The sequence below is a fragment of the Leptinotarsa decemlineata genome, unplaced genomic scaffold (genome assembly GCF_025532065.1).
Source record: "Leptinotarsa decemlineata unplaced genomic scaffold, Ldec_3_MD MMD2_tig00026282_RagTag_RagTag, whole genome shotgun sequence".
In the NCBI taxonomy this organism is placed as follows: Eukaryota; Metazoa; Arthropoda; class Insecta; order Coleoptera; family Chrysomelidae; genus Leptinotarsa; species Leptinotarsa decemlineata.
The window spans coordinates 6,006-32,875 of NW_027412668.1; the positions used below are offsets into that span (position 1 = coordinate 6,006).

The 26,870-nt window shown below is 33.8% G+C and overlaps 1 protein-coding gene across 1 annotated transcript; it reads left to right on the plus strand.

Annotated features, from left to right (window-relative positions):
• On the plus strand, positions 1-26,827 carry nahoda (DOMON-like domain-containing protein nahoda; the record flags this gene model as incomplete). Its single annotated transcript, XM_023160715.2, is given in 18 exon segments — positions 1-316; positions 13,130-13,200; positions 13,342-13,439; positions 13,845-13,978; positions 14,241-14,462; positions 14,592-15,170; positions 15,392-15,415; positions 15,839-16,090; positions 16,232-16,434; positions 16,615-16,732; positions 16,735-16,857; positions 17,282-17,514; positions 18,135-18,366; positions 18,369-18,470; positions 20,074-20,287; positions 20,369-20,562; positions 21,585-21,760; positions 25,023-26,827. Coding segments are annotated over 18 exon segments (3,744 nt in total), but the record flags the coding sequence as incomplete, so codon positions are not given.
• Positions 26,828-26,870: the final 43 nt, after the last annotated feature.

Genomic DNA, 26,870 nt, shown 5'->3' on the forward strand with positions numbered 1-26,870 from the left:
AGAGAGATGCGGAAAGTTCGTAAGAACGAAATAATTCTCAGTTCTGTTCAGTTCTTCGAGTTCAGCGGGTACGCGAAGATAGGTACCTTCTTACGGGACTATCTGGAGGTGTTCGCGATCAGTGTCGTCACCAATATGGTACAAACTTTCGCGCCCGGAAGGACTCTGATGGGTCCAGTTTGTGTATTTCTGGTGGTGTGTTTTTGGATTTACCCATCCTCAGGACACGTGGCCTTGACTTATCCCCCGGCTAGGAAGTACGATTTGGATTTTTTGGACAGTTCGAGGACAAAACCTCCTTGTGGAATGCCCAGAGGTGAGGATACTCGATTATCGCCGTTCACTTGGAACTTATTTTTAATTTTTCATTTCTGTTCCAACAAACAAATACATATCTTACTAATAGAGGCATAATACTTATTGTGTATTATGCAAGAAATTCGGCAATTATTAAAATATTCAAATCGAGTATTATCGTGATAGTCGGTAAACTGTCGAAATATGTGTCATTTCAATTATTTTTCGATATTGATAACAGTCGGTTTACAGGTGTTCATATGAGTAAATACAAACATGAGAATGACCTTGTCAGAAACAGGTCAAGGTATATATTCAAGAAAACATCGGAAATAGTTTCAATTTGGCTACAGCTGACATTCAAGTCTGCCTATAATTGTAAAATAATAACCGAACAGTTTTACACCGAAAACTCTGCTTTTCTGTACTCGATGAAAGAACAGAACAGAACATCATACTTGCTGGATGCATTGAACATTTCGGATGTTGGAGAATTACAATAGTGTGTCTGTGTGTCTTATACAGTTGAAATTGATAACTAGGTAGACATAAGGAAATATTCAAGATTGTCATTCACGAAATACAGACATTAACAATTACCCATAATGGATACCCTTATCACGTTGAAACGACTGTTATATCATTATAATAAGTACACAATACATGGCCACGTGAAGGAAAGTTGTTCATTAAAAAAAAAGTATTGAAGTGAAACTGAATATAATAATTAACCAGTCGAATACAATGCAAAATCAAAAGCGGAGCAAAGTAAAAAAGTCCTGAAAGCGGTTAGAAGTAAACTGTTGAGTGAATCATATTTCAAAAATATGAAAAATTGAACCCTAACATGAAAACTAAAACGACAAAAGTCAATATAAAATATAATTTGAAAAGTTATATAAGACTATTAGCATATTAATAAAAAAGAGTTTATCATAGAGCCAGATTAGTGAAAATAAGGGAAACTCCTGAAGGAAGAAAGAAAACAATTAATATCAAAATAGAGTATTTTCAAAGATGAGTAAAATCATGAATAAGAAGACTTTTTTCCAGTTTGCATCTGACAGTAACTCCTGTATTATTTTTTGTATAAAGATGGAGAAGTGAAAACCAAAAAGCTTTTTTCCTTAAAAACTAATATCTCCTAAAAATATCCCTTTCTATTTAAACATTAATCTTATTACCTCATCAGTACCGATCTGGATAACATTACAAGATGGAGGACTCAATTCATTCACAAAATTCCGACTTCATGTCACGGATGAGTTAAATCTACTCATGCCAAGACGACAGTACGTAATATCATTCACAAGCTTATTCGATTCAATCCCAGCCATAGGAACGTTGTTTGAATTGAAAGGGGTATATTTAAAACCGTAGTTGAGTACAAGTAACTGCAATTGAGATGGTCAAGTAACGTTTTCTTATCCAGCAACAGAAACAATTTAATGATTTATTATTAAGAAGAAACTCTATCTTGAATAATTATGATTAAAAACGATATTTATACCGAATAAATAAATTTGCTGAAACACCGCAGAAAATTATTTTGGAATAAAATAAACGGAATATGTAGATCAAAATCATCTTCGTAAGAACTATTTCACACGGGAAGCTTCACGTCTCTCGCTCTTATACGGGAGCGTGTATCACTCTTACCTACCTAAAATGAATCGCACGCGAGCTGCTGCCATATAGGCTGCTGTGTCTACCGTAGACACAAATCTCGATGACAGAAACGTCAACGATCATGAATGGGATGGATAAAGTTGCGAAATTCACTTTGAGCACCTTGCACACTTCCATCAAACTTTTTGCGACTTCATTTCGGTCCTTATAAATGTCCAGACTATATCCCAAAGCCCAAAGAGCGGGTCGGTTGCAGACAGTACTAATTAACAGCTCCACAGAGCAATCTGCCATGATAAATAATGTGAAGCGTCAACGAGGGAGAGCCATTTTCACTCCTCGTGTGGAAGCTCACTCATCTTTTGCATTTTGAAGAGACGCGGCTCCCCGGCTCGAGGTGCTGGAGACGTTGCATTTTGGCGCTAAGAGCCTTCCTCTCTCTCTCTCTCGGGAGCGAGAGACGTGAAGCACCCCGTGTGAAAGGGCGCTTAATGTTCTGTTTGATTCACAACCTGAAACTGGGGTTATAAAATAGTGCAGGAGGAACGAACAACTTTCCTTTCTTTCCTTTTTTTATGTTCCTTCAGTCTGTTGAAATTATCCAATAATCATTTGATAAACACCCTCTATACCTTCCGTGCCTACGCCATCGTTATGAATTCAATCAACAGTACCCATTTCCTTTCTTACACATCCATATATGCAACTCACAAACACAATAGGTTTCTTATGAAATAATCAGAGGATATATCCAACAATGGAGCGCTTTTTGTTATTACACTTGATTTCCGGATATTTGAAGAACGTATAATCACTACACAAGGTGAGTTAGAATAAAACCGACAAACTCCGACTACAGATTCCTCACCTCATTTTGAGATGAAAAGTTTCTATTAAGGTATGTCCTAAAATGCACCCTGAGATACAGGGTGTCAAAAGAAAGAAAAAAAATTTAGATTTTTTTCTCTGAAACCCTTTGAGGAAAAAATTCCAAACTTGGTGCACTAATCAAGGTTCATTAAAGTGATGATTTGAAGTTCTAATTTTAAACCAGTGGAGTAGTTACGATGGTATGTGGTCATATTTTTCCTGATATTTTCTTTGGATAACTGAATTGACAAATGAGCTTTTGACATCAGTTATAGGATCATCGATACTCGACCTAAAACATTCCATTTGCCTGAAAGTGAAGGTTTCTGAGATATTTGCGAAAAACTGAAGATATGTCTTGAGAAGATACCTAACATCCAGTGTGTAATAATCGCATGATGAAACTTTCTTATAACATAATATATAATATATATAATAATATATGACATATATAATTGTCAACCTCCTCAACATTTTTTTTATTTTTTATAGTTCAGGTAAGTCAGAATGAGACCGACAAACTCCGTTTTTTAAATTCGTCCTATTATTTGAAAAAATCGATTTTGTAAATTCACCGATATGTGACCATCCATTTTTGCATAATGATTATTTTGAAACATCAATTGACAAACCTAGCCTCAAATTTTAATACTACTGTTAGATGAGAGTTGAATCCTGAAATAATATTAGCGAAAATCTGAAAATAGGTACTTTCAATTTGTTAAATTTCATTTTGGAGTATCATCATCAAAATTATTTCATACTGAATTATCTAGGAAAACATTTTCCAAATATCTTCTTTTAGGTAAAGAAAAACAATTATTGTATATCAATATCTACTCAAATGATAGAAACGGTGTATTGAGGTACACTACATAGAAACAAAAAAGGCTCAAGACATATCTTCAGTTTTTCGCAAATACCTTCATTTTTAGACGAATGGAATGTTATGACTTTTAGGTTAAATATCGAAGACCTAACTGACATCAAAAGCACATTTGTCAATTCAGTTGTAGAAAGAAAATATGAAGGAAAATATAACCACATTGAAATTTTTCTCTCCAGGAGTTTAAGAAAATAGTTTTGTTTCGTTTTTCTGACACCCTGTATCTCAGGGAAACTCTTCAGCATAAAATGAGGTGAGGAATCTTTAGACGGAGTTTGTTGGTTTTACTTTGACTCACCCTGTATACTTTTGCTTAGATTGGACTCTGAATACTTATCAAATCCTAAAATTTATTGGACAAAATAGCCAGAAGATCTATACACATTATCACTGAAACATTTTTAATCTGATTTTTAAACGAGAGTCGTGTGCTTCCAACAACTTGTTATTCGACCTTCATCTGCGGATAGTAAATTAGACAAAAATAAAAATTCCAACAACACCTTCACTTCGTATTTTCGAATTATTCGACTCATTCGATTATCTTCAAACTAAATATTATCAGTAATAACTCAGCATTTATCCATATTTAGCAAATTCATTAACTAGGATTATTATATCAAGATATAGAATTTGTCATTGACGATTTTGAATGTGATTCAAATGTTTGCTTTTAAAACACCGTTCTCGACACTAATCAATGAATATCATAATTTCCACTTTTTGAACTGAACTTTTCACAAATCAATGTTCGAATCTCAATCGAATGTTATTTGATTGCGTCACTGATACGTGTGAGTAGTAGGCTCATGAGTTTATCCGCCCACTTTTACAAGCTTAGGAATGCCACCATACAATCTAACATCTAACCGCCTTGAATTCCTCCGTGAATCATTATAATGAGAAGAAACGCAAGAATTCCTACTACGAGTATATATCTGAGGTGTACTGGATACCACACGAGAGAAAAGCAGAATTCAAATATTATAGTTATTATATTCATGAATGTAACTTATTTGCTTGCACTTTCGTGCCACATGTCACAAATACATATATATAGAGGTAATCATACTCAATCTCAATCATGCGTACTATTCAGTAGGAACAAAATATTTATAATTAATACTAAAATAACATTTTCTGATTTATTCGGCCGTTTCTTGATGAAGATATATCGTAAGGTATAGTTTATGAAACTAAAAAGAACTTTTATTCACATGTCCTCAAGTGAAGAATTAAATAAATTGATAAAAAAAAACTTAAAAAAGCTTTTATTTATGCCCTAAAAAGGTAAAAATAAAATTTAAATTTTATTAAATAATAAGATTTAGCCTCAGTACTGCACGATATAAATTGGAGTCAAATTTTCCTTTAAAATTTTTACCATCAACTTATAACGTAATTATACAATTTATATGATACAAAAGCTTGTCGCGAGATTTAAGCACTCGTATTACTCAGTTTGAACTTGGTTATTTTTTAATTAAAGTCAATCAGATCAAGTTACTTAAGTTGTTAGTTGATTTACACAATGTTCCACCCCAATGGGTGTGCAAAATTTCATGTCCCTGTTATCGTTAACCGTTTAGGAGTTTCCTCGTCTGGAGTTAATCCTGAAGCAGCATCACGTTATGCTTTTCGTAAACATGCAATGTCATCGGGACTGGACCAGTATGTAAAATTTCAGCTCAATCGAACACCGGGAAGTGGGTCAAATTTCACCTTCACATACAAACATACATTCAAGGCATTGTTGAGCGGTCCGCCATAGTTCATACATTATTTTTTTTATTCATTTCAGCAAACCCTTTCATGAGATGAAGTTTATCTATTCATCTCAACTACCACACAGTTTCATATCAAACAGGCACAGTATTTTGTATATTATACAGAAATACTGTGAAACAGGTGTATACATATCTGAATAGAACACAAAACATAATACGATCTCATTCTTCACAATGATTCACACAAAACCAACGAAATTGCAATCTTTGTTTTATACGCGTGTTGGCCGTGGTCGAAGGGAACACTTGCCCAAACCACCAAATGTTTCATCTGCTAGTGCGGCAGACTGCGTTGACTGCGAGGACGAAAGTTATATCTCGCAGTGTGAGCAACGACCAATTTGAATTGTATGATGTTTACACAAATTGCTCTAAGGACAATTTTGATGTGCACGAAATGTTTGCGGCAAATAACGTATTCAATACGTTAAAAATTCATATTCGTTTAAATAGCTTTCCAATTACCACATTACAAGAAACAATTATTTTAGACATTGAGATGGGCGTAGTAAGCTATCCTTGAAAGAAAGACAGACATATATGTGCCATCGCACAAAGCATTAATGAATTAGATATGCAAATAACACCTTTCTCTTGAATTACTCCATCCATTGGTGAAAACGCTATGAAACTCCATTCGAGAGTTTTTGAATTTATTACGTTCAGACAGACAAACACGGCGAGGGATATCGATTTATAATTTGTAATAATTGTTGTTTGAATGGCTGGTGGTTATTAGAGAGAGAAATACTTTGTTTTTGGTGAACTCAACTTGAAAAAATCACCAGTGAATCTGTTTTCTTTACCTATTTACTGTTCACATATTTTCTCGATGTGAAGAAATTTTCGAATCTTCTTTTAATTTCCAATTTCGATATCAAAAGATTCTGATTCACATCAATGCATTTGTAATTGTTTGGCTAATCGCGACGTTAACTATATATTTCTGATGATTATTTCAATTTAAATTCTTTGAGAAATTGAAGTAGCTTAAAATTACTATTATTTTTTTCCAAAAAGTATGTAGTGAAAATTATTCACACATTATTGTACAGCGTAATAGTTCAAAGTCTTTTTTACTGAGTTTATTGGTTCAGTTTAATTAATTCATGTGTGTTCAAAAATGGCAGGTTGGCCGAGTCAGAAAAATAGCACCCATGCAATCAAAGAAAATGCTCGACGTGGGAACAAGGTGCTTAATTAATTTTCATTTGTCATCGTTATCCGGAGACGAACATATGGTTTTTGACATACATGACTGTCCAATAATTGTCACTTGGTGTATCGCTAGTAGGCGCGGAGGTTCTCTCTTTCGAAATACGCAATTATGCACTCGATGATCTGTGTCAACATTAAGAACCACAATAGAATAATTTACTGCCGAATCACCAACTTCATTTTCACTTTCGGTATCGGAACTTTAATTTCACTACTCCAATCTCTCGTTACAAACCCAAATATTTATTTTTTCACATTGAGGCGTCTTCCATAAAAATTCAAAAGTAGTTGAGGTTACTTCTGCAGATAATTCGCAAGAAATAAGGAAAAATGTAGTATTTTCCACGGTAGGTGGAGAGAACTTTTGAATGATTTGTATTGTTAAATTGAAAACTAATCTGTCTAAAATTAACCATGATTGACAAAATACAAAAAAATTTTGAGTATCATGATTTAGTGTGTAGAAGAAGAAAATAGGGCAGTTGAGCTAGTCCTTCATAGTAAAAAGCGAATAGTTGACGTGTTTGAGATGGAGAAAAAGTTCATGCTTATTCTTAATATTAAGATATTTTAAAAATCAAATAATATATATTGCAACTTCTGAGGGATAACATCGTCATATTTTAACCAATTCACACAAAACATTAATTAATCATACATACACATGACCTACTTTTTGAATCACTCCATTCTATCTAGCTCCATATGAAAATCCTTTCGGTAGTTTTTGAGTTTATCGCGTTCCGACAAACGTGGCAGAGGAACTTAATATGAAATGACAAAACAAACAATTCTGATGACTTTTCTTCGATTGTTACGATTATTAAGTGTATATTTCGAATAAAAAAGCCAAATGTTTGTGGAATCGTTTACAGTATTACTTCATCATGCCTCTTTCAAATGGTGGTAGGTATATATGTATTGTGAACTTAGGTACGTCCCACTAATGATTTCATCCCCGATTTCTACCTAGAACCAGTAAATATTTTATGTGAAAATTCTATACACATAAAATATTGTTGTGATATTACATTGGTATCGAGAATATCATAATAACACACTTTACCGATTTCATTACCCACAAGTTTCTAAGCAAATAAAAATTAAAATTCAACCTGAGCAGCAATTTGCGCGGCACAATTTCTAAAATTGCGTCACTTCAAGCACGTGCTTCGTATTAACTAGGCTATGATTTACGCTCGAGGATGAAACTTCTCTATGAGGAATGTATCGACTACAATATTCGAGGAATTTGAGTGAAGTTTTGATGACTGAAAGGAATACGACACAATATCAATCTATAGAAACTTATTCATTCTGTGCACTGTTTAAGAGAAGTGTCAATTCTTCAGAATATGTTCCTCTTCTTTTGAAATATTTATCTTAGGTACCTGTGTTAAAAAAAGAGTAAACTATATAGAAAAGTAAATGAAATGGGATCTTGGACAGATATACTTTTCTTGAACGTGAATTACAGACTAGTAATGCGAGAGATAAATGACCTTCTCATTACCTGTAACAATAATTTCGTATGCATTTATAATTCGTAATATTGCTATATTTAGGTTAATGGTTCCCGCTATTCCGTTAGGTATTTTAATTAATCTGCATTTGGATATCGCATATTTCTGTTTTCAGAGAAGCATGAATACCACACCTCAGTAGAATAATAAGATACCTACCGCGTAATACATTCCTGCGTCGAACGCAACTGAAAATAACAATTAGGAGGTAATACAGCAAGTAGTCAATGGCCTTCAGTGGAATCTCTAAACACAATAAAAGAAAGGATATAGTATTTTGTAACAACGTTTTTAAACATTCAAAGAAAACAATGATGGAGTCGACTGAAATCAAGAATTCGTCCCAGAATTTGTGTTACCTAATAAATCAAATCGCATTTCACAGTGAAAGGAAGAAATAAATATGATTTAAAATGAATATCAAATAATAGAAACCAAAATAAACTCGGCGACAATAATTTAAAATTACTCGTATTAAAGGTAAGAAGATATGATTATCCATTTAATTTGATGGAAAGTTGAGTCACGAGGTGAAACATTATAATTTCCTGATTATGTTACATAACAATTCTCTGATTTTGAACGACCTCGTTGAACTAGCGCTCGACCCGCTTTTCCAGGGGTATCAAATATACCTTCCTACATTTTTTGTCATTGTGTTACATCAGCTTGAACATGAAGAAGCTTCCTATTCTGACCAGGACCTGAAAGGCATGTTTTTGAAGATAAAAGATGAAATTTCGCCTTATAGAAAGTATTAGACTATTTGAGAGTATTCGAAAGTACTCCAAAATATTCCGGAACATTTTGAAAACTTTTGGATTATTGATCATTGTGGAATGATCAAAGGAAGATAGTTAAGGTGTGGTAGATCTCTATCCCCATCCGTGAAGAAGGTTTCCGTAATTACCCGAGATGTGAAGGTTGTAAGTTTCGCCCTCTAGAAGATAGTATAGTAGAGAGTGTTCGAGAACATTCCACAAAAATCCAGAGTATTCCAGATCACTGTGGAATGATCAAGGAAGTAATAGATCTGTTGTGGCAGCCCTATATCCTTCATTCATTCCTCCAAAGGTTTACTTTTGAATATATAAGGCCTAGAAATTTCGCCTTGTATAAATTTCCAGAATCCAAAAAAATTGAGAGAAATCGAGAACAGTCCACAACATTCCAGATCATTCCGGAATATTCGAGATAGTCTCAAACTTATTACAATATGTTAAAACAACGATAAAAATAAAATAAATACAAACTAGAAACTTTCGGGAACAGTCCAGATTATTGTGTAGCGATGATGGAAGTTATATGGTGGGGTTTTTCTTTATCCTCCATTCTAAAAGTTCCCGTTTTCACCTGAAGGGCGAGCTTTTTTAAAGGTGAAAGGTTGGTTTAAAGATAAAGTTTGTAGAATAGTCATTATTTGAGAGCATTCGAAAATACTCCACAATATTCCAGAGCATCCCGCAGAGTTGTGTTAGTTACACTATTTATAAATAGTGTTGATATAACTCAAGAACGGATTCAAAAATGAAAATAAAGATCAAACTAATTGACAAAAGTTCAGTTATGTCAGCTGTCATGGTGCATTTGGTGTTGTGCAAGCATCAATTATCGTCGTGTCATAATAGAAGTAACTTCAACAATATACATCACAGTGTTATCGAGCGAGAAGACCGAATCTTTCACAACGAAGCCGTAATGCAATTAATTCACTACGGAATATTGCGAATCCACTGAAGGTGAAGAATCTGCAGCTAACCATGAAAATGACCTGGCAATACTGGCATGTTACTATGACCCGACTTCGTGTTTCACATACACAATATAAATAAATTACTGTCTTCTTGAATTACTCCAATCATTAGTGAAAGCCGATGGAAACCTGTTTGGTAGTTTTTGAGTTCATCACGTTCAGACAGACAGACAGACAGACACAGCTGTAGACTTCAATTAATAAAATGTGTTTATTATAGAGAAATCACTTATATGCGTGTACCTATTCACTATCTGAAAAAATTAACGGTTCCTTGCACTCCTGAGTTCTGATCTGAATAAAATTCTTTGTTTTATTACTATTTTATTGTGTTCGACTGTGAACATTTATGTGTTTCAATAGGCATCTAGTTTGAAGACCACATGAGTCGAAACTGTTGAAATTTATATAAAATATATTTTTGTCGTAATAAATATTTTTAAACGGCTGCAAATTGCCTATAATATTTCAATACCTAGATTTTTTAATTTTTATTATTTTTTTGTCTATGGAAGAATTTGTTGAGAGTGACTTATCTGGTTTGAAAATCAAGCGCCTCACATATATCTCTCATTGATATGAGAAAAATGATTGGGCGCTCACGACAGAAGCAACCACCATCGAAAACACTCACCAGAACAAAAATGATGTCCTTAGGCGTCCGTTGATTAACCAAGTTAGCGTTATCAGGAGATGACTACTGGCGTACTGTTTCAATTTTACTACCGTACTTCGACTATTTCCTCTGAATAAATTAAATAGAATAGTTTTAGAACATATTGTGTATTTAAAATATATATCAAATATTATAATTTTTTCCCAAAACTTTCTTTGATAATGCACTAAACGAATAGTAAATCAGAAATAACATATTTGTTACCCAAGATCAAACATCTTGATTTCGATTCTTTCAAATGAATGTGTTTCTAAATATTCGTAACAGAATGATTCATTGGAAAATGTATGACTGGATGACAAATTTTCAGCAGTACGAAACTCTAAAATCATTTTATGCCTACGTCTAATTTTAAATTGTAGAAACATTTACATTTTCCGTGGCAATAAAAATATAATAAGAGAGCTGTTACGGTTGTTTTTTTTTTTTCGTGATATCGAATGTGCATAAAAGTAGCGGATTTTGAATCAATATATTAGATAACAAACATGTACCTAGTAAAACTCATCACCATATTTGATTTAATGACGGTTATTATGGATTCCTGTCTGATAGTCATGACGCGTTATTCACTCGTCGCTAAGCCAAATCCAAAGTCTGCAAGAGTACGTGATTTGTAAACTATTAGGATGATGCAATGAAAAAAAAGTTATATATAATACGGATGTATACGGGCTGTTTTCACTGTGGACGTATAAATAATATAGTCTGAAATGTATGAGGCTTATGATTTCAATGACAAACTTGGTGTTTTTTGTATACTCTCAGATTTAATTTCTATAGTAATCCATTTCCATAGGAAAAAAATTAAGATGAGAAACATATTTCATGTACTCAAGAACTAAAGTAAATGCACGATACACTTTGTAATGAGTTATTGAAGAACTATAAATCAAATATATATTGAAAAATAGGTACAAAAGTTTTAAAAAAATGATGGTGAAAAACTAAAACAAACAAAAAACATTATGATTACAATGTATTCCAGCCTGATGCTCTCGCATCGAGCCAAGCTTTCGATCCGTTTCGAACGTTTTCAAACCAAATATATATTTCTGAGAATTTAACGTTTACTATTATGGAATTGTACATAAGAAACTCTATACCGAGTTCCGTGTTTCTAATGATAGAAATAGCAGAAGCAGCCAAACACAAAAAGGTCTAGCCCACTTATCGTTCCCTTTGAGATAGAAATTCAAAACCCCCCCGATAAGAGTGTCGTTTCATATAAAGCAAATTAGAGGTATCTAGGGCTGGGTTCAGATGAGTATTTTTCCAAAATGAATGATAATAGCTTGACTTGATTTCGAACCGAGTCGAGGATTAAAAAATCGAAGCAAACTTCAAACCGAGCCACAGCTTTTTGAAATCGAGCTCAAAGCTCGACTCTCATACACCTCTACTATTAATGTATCGAAGGAATTGGGAAAATTTATTTGGGAAATTTCTCCGCATAAAATATTTCTTGCATGCTTTATATGAATACTTAATGTGCCTTACCATGCAACTTTCAAAATAGTGGACAAAAGTACAAAAACTTTTTGCTATACCTCACTACACGTAATGAGCTGATTCAGATTATTTAAAAAACATCTAAACCTGCTGTCGGTGTCGATGAAATTAGAGGGTATATTTTTCATTCTATATCTAGTGACATAAGTATACTATTTCCACGGTACAAATTCATTTCTTACATTACGAAATGTTCCTGGAGTAATTTCGATGCAAGCATCTTTTTTTTATTCACGAGTGTCGGACTAGACTGTGTATATATCGTAACACTTCAGATATCACGTATTCTTTCAAAAAAACACCTAAAGGTGTCATGTCAGGTGATCTAGTGAGCTCTTTTAAAAGACCACGTCTGTCTATTACCGGTTTTTCTTAGCGGATCTGTAAATTTTCACCAATTACAGCATATTATCGCAAAATAACGGTAACAATGATCAGTCGTGGAAATAATGTTGAATGAAGAATCTTATCAAAAATAAAGAAACCGAAAGTTACGTTCATATGGTTTCTCTAACTACACCTCATTAAATCACTCACAGCTGAAGTAAAAGTTTAATGAATTTACGCACTGTTACACCACAAATTATATGTATCAAGCAGTTTTACAGTTAATTTATACAGTTTTACTGTTAATGAACAATGCCCCTTTTTCTCCATTCCCATAGATAAATTCTCAGCCGTCAATGCAACCTTAACAAAACTTTGTGTTTCCAACTTCTACAACAAGAGCACGTGCAATCGAAAATGAAAGGCGACAGACAAAAAATAAAATCAAGGAAAATCGCAACAATTATTCTATACATACAGATATTAAAGACAAAAATGTCTGTATGCCAATCTAGCTGCTTCAATGAAAACAAAATATTTTCTACTACGTTACCTATATTTGAATAATATCAACTTTTATCACTTTATAATCAAAAATAATTATTTTCCAGAAAAAAATTACGAAATCCCTTTAATTATTTATTGTTTCAGGTGATATCGGTACAACAATCTTAGAAGGAAGTAAATTGAATGTAACGTGGCATTTGGGATATCCACATAAGGTGAGTTAATGTTTCTGTTAAAATTTACCTCAACACTTGAGCTATTGCAGAAAATTCATCATTTAAAAATGTATGCTGAACATACTGACTCTATATCTTTAATATTTGATAATGATTTTCTTCAACGTTTCTTTGTTTCAGGGAGGATTTAAACTGCAGTTATTAGATTATTTAGAACGACCAGTTTTAGATTTAACTCCAACGATACAGGGATCCGAATTCGTTTCGAATGATGCCACGTGAGTTTTTGATTCTTGTAGAAAACTATGGATATAAGTTAGGTCATCGTATACATCAGATAATTACCTAACGAAAGAGATGAAAATATATCCAAGCGGTGTTTGAAATTTGTTATCTGATGAACATTTTTACACATTTTGTTATTTTATATTAAAAAAAAACAACAAATATCTCATACGACTTTTTTGCTATTTTGAAAAAGTTGGCCTCGGAGGGAAATACGAAAACGGACTTCTTTAGTCAAACTCTTCAATCTGTTATGGGTTTTTCTTCACCATTCAACTGGTCATCATTATATGCAACTTAAATTCCATTTAACCGACTATCTATGTACCACACCGGCTTGATCGAAAAAGTAGCCACCCAGAATAGTTTATATTGTAAATGTAAAATTTATTTTTCAGAGCCCAATCGTTTGAAGTCCAGTTACCGACTGAATTCACCTGCGACAATTGTACTCTCAGGTTAATTAGACAAGCTTTGGAATGGGGAGCTGGCTACAAATTTTGGTCTTGCGCTGACGTTGATATCAAACCAAGTAAGTCTGACAAATTTAAGTGAAAAATGTTTAGGTAGCTAATATAAGTAACGACTCTAGAATTTTAGATGAACGGTGAATTGAATTCATTATACAAATACTAAATCTATTATTTAAAGATTTAATTGTTACGTAAATTGTTCATCAACATAACGTATTACGAAATACATCGACTCCATTATTCTTAAGTTTTTAATTTTATTCCATACGTCTTTGAGTCAAGAATTTCTGTACACCATTATTAGTTTTACCAATATTTTAGGAAAGAAATTCAGAGAAACTTGCAGTGGCCACGGAAAAAACTTGGTAGGTAGATGTAAGTGCGACAGACTTTACTACGGTAATCTATGCCAGTTCAGAGACGAATGTATCGAAAACAGCGATTGTGGTGACCACGGAAAGTGCATAGATATTGACGCTACCACTGCCCCAAAGAAGCAATGCTATTGCCAGTTAGGATGGTTCGGACCGGGTTGTATCAAAAGTGAGTTAACTGCAAATATATTACTTGAGAATACGCTGCGTTCTTCGGGAATTTATGAAAAATAATACTCGTTCCTATGCTTTCAAGCAATTTTTACTGATTTTCTACAACGAAATAACTTTTTCGTAGGATCTCCGGTAAAAACGACGGAAATCGACTTCGATGTATACACCGAAAAAAAGTTGAGCGATACCTTCCGTCTATATTGGAGAATCCTCAAAGAACACAAAGAGTTGGAAGCAGTTATGGTCGTGAACGGTACCAGCTATGCCGCTCTCGGTTGGCGGCCAAAATCACTCAACAAGACTTGCAAAAACTTTCCCCAAATAGGCCCTCAAATATCAGATGAGGCCACAATCGATCCGAAAGGAGAACCCGCTTCAGAACCAGAACCCAAACGGGAACCCGAACCAGAGCCCAAAGGGGACCCCGAACCAGAGCCCAAAGGGGAACCTGAACCGGAACCGAACGGTGAACCTGAGCCAAAAAGTGAACCAGAACCTCAAAGTGAACCGGAACCGAAGACGGAACCGGAACCTACTTCTGAACCGTCTGCAGAACCGACCACGACCACCATTCAAGACGGTCAATACAGGAAGTCGTTGTATTCCCGAAGGTCAGCGTCTCCCACTCCATTGGTCCGAACTGCTCCTGCATATGATGACGTGGTAGAGACGAGTGTATCGTTTCAAGTTAGCAAAAAACAAGGTACGAATATATCCCCATATATCTCTGTTAGTTAGGACAAAACAAGTTTTAAAAATGGTAATTTCCTTTAAATAACTTAATACTTATAACCTGTGTGTAATAAGGTCTAAAAATTCAAATATTCAGTTTTTTATTGTGTTAGCTAAATTGCTGACGAGATATCTAATAAAAAAATAACTAAGCATAAAAATAAGTAGAATAACATCTTTGTTTATTTACAGGTCGAAATAAAAGAGACGCCCAAGGTAAGATTATTAGAAATTCTCTAGTATGAAACAAATTAACAAATCTAATTGCAACTTTAATAGTTTTAGATGTATTCACCTAATTTGTTTTATAATATAACAAAATCTAACAAAATACTTCGACCCAGAGTATGATAATTTCCTTGACTGGTAATATGCCTATTTTTTTACAGTTATGGTGTGTAGTGAAAAAAATTCGTTAAATTCACAATTTGGAAAATTCTTATTGGTTCAGTCTATCATATAGAAATTTTTCATTGAAAGGGGTATATTTTTAGTAGAGAATAATTTTTTTATATAAAAATGAAGAAGTATGAAGTCAAAATTGTTTTTTCTATATTTTCTGTTGTGCATTCCTTTGAAAAATGTATGACAGTATCTTCTCATTAAATTTACGGTGGTTGATTTTTCAACTCTTTGTAGAACCTGTCCCGGAACCAAACAGTGCAGATCAAGAAACCAGGCCAGAACCTTCAGTGGAGCCAGAACCCAAATCTGAACCAACTTCACTACCAGAACCTCAATCACAACCAGAGCCTCAGTCAGAACCAGAACCACAATCAGAACCAGAACCCACCTCAATTCCAGCACCACAATCTGAACCCGAACCTAAATCTGAACCGACACCTTTAGTTTCTTCAAAATTGCAAGCTGCACCAAAAGAAAGCAGTCAAGGTACTATAGAATAAAATTGATAATTTCGTAGCTTATGAACTGTCTACCTTCTATCACATTCAATTTCTTTTCAAATAATTGTAAATTGAATTCAATAAAATTCTCGATGAAAATATTGAAACAAAAATGTTTTTTCTATAGCTACATCGGAAGACCTACATCTCAACCCTTATACGCCACGACACGATTTCAGCCCTATGGATTGCACCGATATAATCATTGGATCCGCTCGAGGTACTGCCAGCAGAATTGGTGATTACTACACCAGGGACAGATCAACGCCTAGGATGGACTCGTTTTGGGGTGGCAAGAATGATTTGACAGCAGCAATGGGCTTCGAAAAGGTAGGTAGAGACGAAAAAACACATACTTTTGTTTTTGGTGATCTCGCCAACCATTTTTTTTAATTTGAACACAATGAATTTTCTGCCATATCGGCGTTACATTGCGACTTGTTTTATCTCCAAATTACCAGCACATTATACGGTAGAAACAATAATAAAGGAAATAACTTTATATGCTAGGACGGAGTTACTACCATCCTATTCAGAAAGAAACTTGAAGCAAAGGAACCATCTGATCATACTATCGAGGACGATTTGATGCACGTCATTTTCGCTCAAGGACAAGAGGTGGGAAAATATTTCACGTGCCCAAGTCTGGAGTTGAATCTGCACAAGCCTCTATCAAAGACTTCTATAGACCGGATGAGTTGAAATACCATGGACACAAGGCTCAAAGGGGAGTCGTCACTCTAAATTTTTTTGGTAAGTGAACATTATTCACAAGAGTTTATAAGTACTACAGATACATTTCCTTTCTCTCTTCTTTATTCAAATCATTTGAAAAACTAGTGTCTACAAGACAACTATTCAGACGTAGGTCTATAGAAACAGAATCGTGTCATTTGCTCATAAATCTTGTCTTGGGTTGATTTGAATTACATTAACTGCTCGCCAGGACCGAATGAATCATCCAGTTTTGCGAAAAAAATATTATTAGGGAACAATATAGGCTCAAAATTCCAACAGTTTTGGAATCAGAACATCAATTTTACTACCAATGAAGATTTCCGTTGAAAAATTGTCAGGTTTGCCAACGACAGAACAATAAGGATTTCTTATCAGAATATGGTAGTTTGTGGCTGAATCCTTTAAATAAATCAATAAGAGCTAGTCAATTTTTTTTCAGGAGAGAAGAAGACAGAAGAAGCAACCGGGACAGTTGCCACTGGCAATTCTGCAGAAAACTCAGATTGCGGGGGAATATGGAAAGTGCCTAAAAATTGCAATCCGGACAACTTTACTTGCGAATATTCAGCTAAATGGGAGCTAGTACCGCGAAAGGATACTATTAGATTTACTATTACTAACAAATACACGGATCTCTGGACAGGGATAGCTTTTTCTGATAACGAGAAAATGGTAAGTGCGTTGAAAAAATTTCTATAATATAATTTCTTTAATAATCAAGTTAGGTAAATTAAAACAAACTAATGAAAAATATCAAACAAAATGGAGAACTTCATACAGTTGTAGAAAGGGCAAACTTTTTAGTTTTCCCCGATAGAACTGCCTAAATTCAAAATTCTCAATTGTACTTTGTAGATTATTTTTTCAATTCAAGCAAATAAAAACGCAACTTTTTGATCTCTTATCTTTTGTTAATAATGTCTAGTTTCGTTTTTGAGAAAAAAACCACTCTATTGCATATCATGAAAAAGAAAAAAAGATTGAGGCCAATTTTTCACGATATTACGACCGTTTTTGAAGCGACTATAATTTTTGTTGGAACTTATCAGAACGGACCGAAAGTATGGTGGAGATATGTTGTAAATGTTATTTGGAATAAAAGTTTGCACGTCTAAACTAGTATAGTATAAAGTTCATTTTGTTTTCATCAAATTGTGGAAGATGAAAATCCCCAGAAAAGTCGATAATAAAAAAAAAATCTAATGGTATATTGGTTTCAGTACGATCTGTATGAATGAAAGAAGTCAAAGCCGTTCTACTTTTATAATTCATCCACCTTTTCATTCTTCCAGTCGCAAACGGATACCATTATAGGATGGGTTGACAAGACAGGACGTCCATTTTTAATGGACTCCTGGTTGTCTGGATATACCCAACCACTACTAGACCAGACTCAGGACATTTTCAACATAACCGGAAAAATAGTGGACGGTGTTACGACGCTTTCTTTCGCGAGGAAGAGGATCACGAACGATCCCAGAGATTTCTCTTTCACCAACGATCGATGTCTCTTCATGATGTTCCCCACGAGGGAGGAGCATTCAATGGCGTCAACAAGAAGATAAGAAAGCATGAAGTGGTTCCTACTATTTCGACCGAGAGGATTTGTATCAGATCGTGTGGAAATGGTTCGTTTTTTTGGATTTTTTATCTTTATCATAATTTAAAGAAATATGTAAACCAGTAGAAGTCTGAACATTTAGGAAATTAATCTGAATATAAGTTGAATATGACAGCTATCTAATAAAAATGTACCTACATATATGCAGCAAAAAAATTCTTTATGAGGGAACTAAAAAAATGTGGTAAATTTTCGTTTTGAGGACACCCGGCGATTTTGAAAAAAATTTTGCGTGTACTTACGTATTCTGATGTGTAGATTACGAATCCGAAAGAAAAAAGCAGCGCTCTCCCTTATTTACAAAGTTACGGCCCTTCAATGTTCTGAAAAGGGCAACTTTTCAGTCTTCTTTTTCACAAAATAAACTATTTAAAAACACAAGCATCTATTCACTAGGTCACCTTTACACCTTATTCCTCCTTCTTTGACACTTTTCACTTCAATAATGAACATTTTTCTTATAAAAAACTTAATTTAAAAACGAATGCTTCTCCTGGTGACATTATTCTATTTTTAGGTTAGTTACTAGTGACATTTCAGAAAAAAGCGATTGTTATTTGCCACTGCCTACTATTTCAAATTCGTAATACACCACCAAAAACCAATTTACGATCTAAAGAATGAAGATAAAAACATTTGAATTACTTTAGGGATATAGACTGCATCAGTCGTACCAACCCAACCATGTCATTAACCTTAAAAACGTAAAATACAGAGATATGTAACCAAAAAGCAGCTCCGTACATTTTTTAACATTTTTATTGGAAAAATGTTGATTATTGAAGTGTAATGTGACAAAGAAGGAGGAATCAGGTGTAAAAGTAACCTAGTGAATAGATGCTTGTGTTTTTAAATAGTTTATTTTGTGAAAAAGAAGGCTGAAAAGTTGTCCTTTTCAGAACTTTGAAGGGCCGTAACTCTGTAGATAAGGGAGAGCGCCGCTTTTTTCTTTCGGTTTCGTAAGTTAGAGCGCCGCTTTTTTCTTTCGGATTCGTAATCTACGCATCAAAATATGTAAGTACACGCAAAAATTTTTTCAAAATCGCCGGGTGTCTTCAAAACGAAAATTTACCCTGCTGAATACGAAAATAACCTGGCAACACTGACCGTGTTAGTATGAGCTGATTTTATGACTCTCTAAACAATATAAAAAAAATTAATATAACTCAGCTAATGACTTACTGCGCTGACCCGCGATGTGGAATGATAGGAAAACACTTCCCGAAACACTTTATTAACTTTTCAATATTGGCAATAAATCTCAACTTAATACCAAATATGTGCACTCGATCGATGCTCTATTCAAACTGATCCAGTCACCTTTTGATTATCCAACCAACCTTTCCATGAATCATCCCTATGCGGTTGTGTCGGTACGCTGCCACACTTACCACATTATTTAATTTAAGATGGAACGAAGTTCGCCAGGCCAATTACTATTAGTAAAATATGTAAATATTTCTTCACTTTTGAGTGTTGGAAATTGGATACATTACTCTGTGATTTTCCCTGATTTTTTATCAATTATTATTTTTCCTGACTATTCCTGGTCCTTTACTGAAAAACACTAATGCTCTTTAATTTTCTCATATATTATACGTTTCTTTCAGATGACAGTTTGGATGAGTACTTGACAACAACGGAATCTCCAGGAATGGGTTATAATATCAAGGTTAAATTAGTAGATTTAGGAGAGAACTTCCAAGTACCAACGCAGGGTTCATTACAATATGAAGATCTATCTAATTCAATTTTGAACAACTTCCAACCAGTTTTTAGAAAACTGCCCGGATACAGACGAGTAGTTGTGGACACGATCAGTCCGTGAGTAATAAATAATGTTATATTATTCACAACAAATATTTGTAAAACAACAGAAGAGATGATGAGGATTTGATTTTTCAGGGAAAACAACGAAATAATAGCAACAATGAATTTACAATTGGAAAGACCGATCCAAGAGAAAGGTAGATCACTGGCGGACGATGCCAACGAAATGGAGGACCGGGTTCACAAACTGGTGGAAGAAAGTGTGGGAACAGGCAAAGTTGGAAATCTCAGAGTCGATCCCCAATATTTAGTTTTTGAGGCCCAAAGTTGTGAGTTTCAGTTTTATCAACATATTTACCCATTTCTGAAATGGAAAATTAGATACTTCAAAGTTGAAAAGAAATAGCAATAAAATATCGAGTTATTAGCATAAAAGACTTTTTTCAGAATGGGAGTTTTGTAGAGCAGTATATTTTTGAATGTCTCAATGTGTAGAACACAACAAACCAATCCTTTGAATCAAATTTTTATATTTTTCAGATTATGGCAGGTGATAAAAGATACAGTACTTTAAATTGAATTACGTAAGATTTTTTTGCGATTTTTGGTTGATCTTCCATAAAACGCTTATTAATTAACATGTGATGAATAAATATTACTGGAGTTTTTTCCCAACACCAAATCGTTATTTTCACACCTCGACACGTGTTTCGATCGTAAAAATAACGATTTGGTGTTGGGAAAAAACTCCAGTAATATTCATTACTACACCAAAGGTTCCAAACAGTACATCATATGTGATGAATATTCACAATGACGATAATTTTGTTGTATGTACTTATTTATTCATTTATCTCTATTGTTCTAAATACTTTGATAAGCTACATGCACATTTTTGTATCTTGAATGGTCATTAAACATTGTTATAATTATTTCGTAACCCTATTTCTAATTTGAATATAACTGCTTATATACTATTTTGACATTGGCACTGTCGAATATTACTGGAGTTTTATCTCAACACCAAACCGTTATTTTAACACCTGGACACATATTTCGATCACCAAGTGATCATCTTCAAGAATATTAAACTGTTTAATCTTCCTATCGAAGATGATCACTTGGTGATTGAAACACGTGTCAAGGTGTTGAAATAACGGTTTAGTGTTGGGATATAACTCTAGTAATATTCATCTACACCAAAGGTTCCAAACAGTGCATCACAAGTACATTGGCACAGTTGTCAAAAATAGAGTTGACCATTAATTTGTATAACTTGTTTGTTACTAATCTTTTTATCGATCTTGTGAAAAAAATTATGAATTTCATTAAAAATTATCTGTTGCCTCAGTGACGTCCAACATTAATCTCGAAGCTCCAAGTACTCTTGAAGGCAGCTTTTTCAATCTCTCCGAAGCCAAATTGTACATCGTGTTGGGATGTATCGCCGCCCTTGTCTTGGTAGCCATTATCCAAGCTAGCTGCACCATCTACAAAGCCAGTTCCACAACTTCTTCTAAGCATAAGGTAACATCACTGTGAACCCCATTCTTGGCTAGTGTGCCAGCTCCGCATGAATAATTTAATTTGATAGTAATCTCCACCACATTTGAGGTTTTGTAATTCATATTACATCAAGGTCTCCTCTTTCAACTTGCGTTTCCTAGTCATAGTTGAAGTAATAATAATTAAATCTGATAATCAATTCTACCACTTGCCGATAATCTGGATCTGGCTTTATATAGTATTACGGAATTTTTTGAGACAGTATTCACTGATGTCTCACATCAGCTCAGTATGTTATATGTTTTATTCAATTTATTTATCTTAATACTTAGTTATAACCAATTGAAAATTAAATTAATTGATAGTCCTATATTTTATTGACAATATCATGTGAACCATGATATATCAAGTTTTATGAATGTCTACACTTTGTCGATGAGATTATTGTATCTTCAGACAATAAAGTATATTTATTATTATTATTATTCTTGAGCGATCATCGATATGGCTTTTGGAAGCAAAGATCAACAGTCGATCTTCTATCATATCATATTTGAAATAACGCGATCGAGACGAAAATAAGTGTGCTGGGACAGCACACTTATTTCAATGCCACAAAAACCCATGCATCGGTTTTCTTCAAGAATATAAATATCTCCGAGCCGGATATAATAATGTCAGGTCAGACAATTCCACTTTCTGCTTCGATAAGTTTATTGGGGGTTAAAATGGACATCGATATGTCTTGGCACAATCATGTCGCTGGAATTGCAAAAGCTCCTTCTCAATAGCTTGGAAAACTGTACACACCTCAGCAACTTTTGATACTTGCTGCTGGATTCCATCCAGAAAAGAGCCATCCGCCTGATTGGAGATGCAAACATCACTTGCAACCTTGATACTCTAGAACATCGAAGAAAGGTTGGAGAGATGTCTCTCTTCTATAGATACTTTCACGAAAAGTGTTCAAGTGACTTGGCACATTTGATTCCACCAAGAGCGGTACATATCAGAAATACACGACGGATTGTGGCTGCTCATCGTTTTGAAGTTCGACTCAGTACACCTCGAATTTCACTGTTCAAGGACTCTTTCATTTGGAGAACTGCGTTTATGTGGAATAAAATTTCTGAGAACGTTTTTCCAAATAGATTTAATCTCCAGCGATTCATATCCAAAGGGAATCACTACTTTTGCATAGGCACCGCTCTTAGAGCGCATTAATTATTCACCTGTAGTGCTTGTGTTTTGTCACAAGAAAATTGTGAGTGATTAGATAGTCACTATAACTTCACATATGCATTAATTTTAAACATTCTGCATTTTTACTGAAATCCTGTAGGATAATTGATTGATATTTAGTTCTCACACAATTGTCTGTATTCTCAGTATAGTATCAAGCCTGGCTTGAACTTTAAGTTCAATTAATTCTTGAATTTTATATGCAGGAGGTTAAAGTTGAGTCCTCCATTTTGGTGGCTTAGAGCCAAGCTTTTATGAACCTAACCTTACAATAATTGTACCTACAAATAACAGACTATTCAAATACCCACAACATTCAACCTACCCACCTTGTGCTAATTTCACTGCTTAACAAAAAAGTTCATATTTTACTTTTCACGGCTGGACCATGCTTTATTTACATTGTAGTAACTTTTTCAAAGTGAAAGTTTGGCGTATGATGTATTAAATATGTTTAAAGCAAGAAGTACTTCAAAAGTCCACCTTTTTTACTAGCTAATTCCAGTGATTTTATTTCTGAAGAAGAGAGAATTGAAACTTTCTGTGTTTTTTGTTTTGTTTGAAAATGTCCTAATAGGACGAAACTGCTTTTTTCATGATCAAGACATTTTCTACTTCCACAGGCCAGAATGCATATTCCTTCCATTTGAATTGAACAATTTTGTTAGCTTTTATTTTTATTCCTCTCTGTTTATTTATTGTGCTTGGTAGGCATTATACACTTGAAGAATTCCACCAATTTTTAGACGTCTCGTGTATTTTGGGCTTTGGAAAGCTTGGCTCAGTATCAACATTTGAACTTAGCTTGGCTTTCCTGATGTATGGAGAATACAGGCAATAATATTGAATCGGTTTTAAATCAAGATTTTACAAATCAATCAATAACCCTGACAAACAACATGTTTTTTTTATATTATTAATTTTATACGTCTAACAATGAGAATTGTCACATAACAAAAAATTAGGGAATTCGTGGTTTTTCTTCAAAACATTCATGATGATAAAATAACATTAGAAATCATGCTTTTAACTAACCAGTTGCTTCTTGGTATCGTTAGAGGGTGTACAATGTGCAGCAAGATACTTATGATTACCATCAAGGAGACTATCGAGCAAGGAGTTTGCCCCACTGGGCACTGAAAACTACAGAAGTCTTGAGGAACTGGTAAAATATAGTCAAGCCCCAGTGGGGTGAGTTTTTATCAAAATAGATTTTTGCACGCCTGTTAATATTAAGTATGTTTTATTTCTTTTACCGATTTCAAAAAAAGTATATATTTTCCAACAAAATGAATTCAAAAGCTTAACCTACTTTCGATATTTGTATTCCACTGTCAGTGGCATGTATCGGACATCCTAATTTCAAAGAGCTAAACTTTTTTTTCAACAACAATATACGAATATACTTATTAGCGGTTTGGAAATACGCTCTCTGAAAAAATTTCAATGGAGAAGTTAAATAAATGATGTATTAAAGGGATCAAGTTATTTATACGAGTTGGTCAACAAATAATTAACATGGCATAAAAACGTTTTCAATAGAGACTTATTTTCTTAGGATAATACATTAATTTCTCCTTCTCACTCTCAATATTTGAAAAATTAGAGAAGGAATAAAAAATTTATGAAAAATAAAAAATATATAAATAATTGGCGCAAACAAAACAAATTATTGTGATTTGGATAGAAATAATGTTGAACAAAATAAATAAAATTCAATAATATACAGCAATATCCAGTGGATTTTAATGATAGTTACCATTATTATTTGCACAAGTTATAAAATGTATAGGTTTAGTTGTTATAGTCCAATTACAACGATACAGAATATAGTCAAAATTTTTCTAAAAAAAAACTGATGTCAAAGATTCATTAACACTCCGTTTGAATGCATTTTCGTATATACTGTATATGTACTTATGAGAAGGATTTCCGTTAATAATAAATACTTTATATCATTCTTGCTCGACATTTACACTTAATACTAAAAAAATTGGAAATAGTAGCCTTGACAAAGTCTTATCAAGATTCCATATTTCAGGAGAACCTTATCCCCAACTCTGCTTGGAAAGACTATTCAGCAAATACGAACTACGCTTTCGACGCATTCGAAGCCGAAGAAAAGAAGCAAATGAACGGCAATAGTAAAGCTACTTCTCGAAATGATCACCGCGACCACCGCACCAACGAACTGGCAGCCTCAAAGGCCAACCCCCGAAATCTGCAGCGACCGCAGACCAGACCACCCAACGTCCCCAGCCACCCACCCGTAACCAACCAGGGAGACAGCAGGTCCTTGCAGAGACCGAGGGGAGCCTACCCCTCTACCAACATGGAGCGAGCGACATTTTCTCTGCCAAGAACAGTCTACGACAAAAACCATCGCAACAACGGGCAAGACATGCAACCCGATTTCTACTTTATGCCTTCGCAGAGGAAGTACTCGGGAGAAGTTGTTAGGGTGTACGTGGACTACAACAATAAACCCAAGTGAATTTTTGAAAGTTTAAAGAAACTAACAGACAGTACGGTCATTGTTAGTAGGCTTGTACTGCTTATGAAATTGAGGTCTGCTGAGTTTGTTATGGTACCTTCACTTTATTGTGGAGGACAGCGCCTGAAAATTTTGAGGGAATCCAAGTGAAGCTTTTTTTTAATCTGATATCAAAGGTGCAAAAACCTTTTCTTTAATATCTTTGGAAATGTCCTCATAATGCTCGAATGTTTCATGCGATATTTTTGGATTATCTAATAATGGATGTGATTTTCAACATTTATAATAAAGACATCTGTTGAAAAAAAAAAACAGTGTTAAAAGTCTATTTTCCCATTAACCACTTGTTGCCCCCCTACAGACAACAACTCTCAAAAGTTGAAACTTGTGCTAAGGACTAACATTTGATTTTAGCTATGACAGTTGCCAAATTATTTCATTTCTTATGCTAATTATCTGTGAAATGTTGATTTCCATAAAAAAAACAGTGACTTTTTTGGATAGAATTTAATAGTAAATGTAGATAATTTCATTGTACTACTGATGTTTCAGGAAATATTGAGGAATAAGGTTTTATGTACATTCGATATCAAATTAATAAGATTTTATAAAAAATATCACTTGGCTAAAATTTATCAGCAGATGTTTATAACATGTTATAGTCCAGGAATATTCTGTGTAGGAAATACTTGTAAATCATAGCACTATGAAGTAATAAAAATACTATGATACTACTGACTATTTGGCAATTGTCACAACATAAAATATTTTGTGAATTATAGTAAACAAAATTCGAAAATCTGATTTATTGTTTGCTATTGACCTTTGTTAAAATCTATCTATTAAACGTGCAATGATTAAAAGTATTATCTAAAGTACTTCAGTTCAGTATTTAAGATACATAAAATATAATAATTATCTAGTCTCGGAATTATATTTATGCTTATCCAGTTATCTAAACATTCACAAGATTATGGTTGGTCAATCCTAATGAACGAATTGCAATTCTTATATTGACCATTTAAATAATCACAAAAGAACTGGTAAAAGTCACAAAACGTAATAGTCGTGAATATTTCGGAGGAAAGTTGTTGACGATTTTGAAGATTTTCAAAAAACAATCAACTACTCTAAAATATAGATATTATTAGTAACTAAGTCGAATCAGTCAACTAAACTACAAAATAGGAAACCAAATAACATATTATTAGCATTGTATATAACACTAAATTTTATATAATACTGTTTTTGTGAGATTATATTTTCCAGATTGTATATAGACATACTAGTATATTTTAACATGTATATTGATAATTGTTTTTTTATTTTAAATAAAATTATTAAGTACTGTACTCCATTTTTTAACTAGTGAAAGAAGAAAGCATCGAAGGAAGA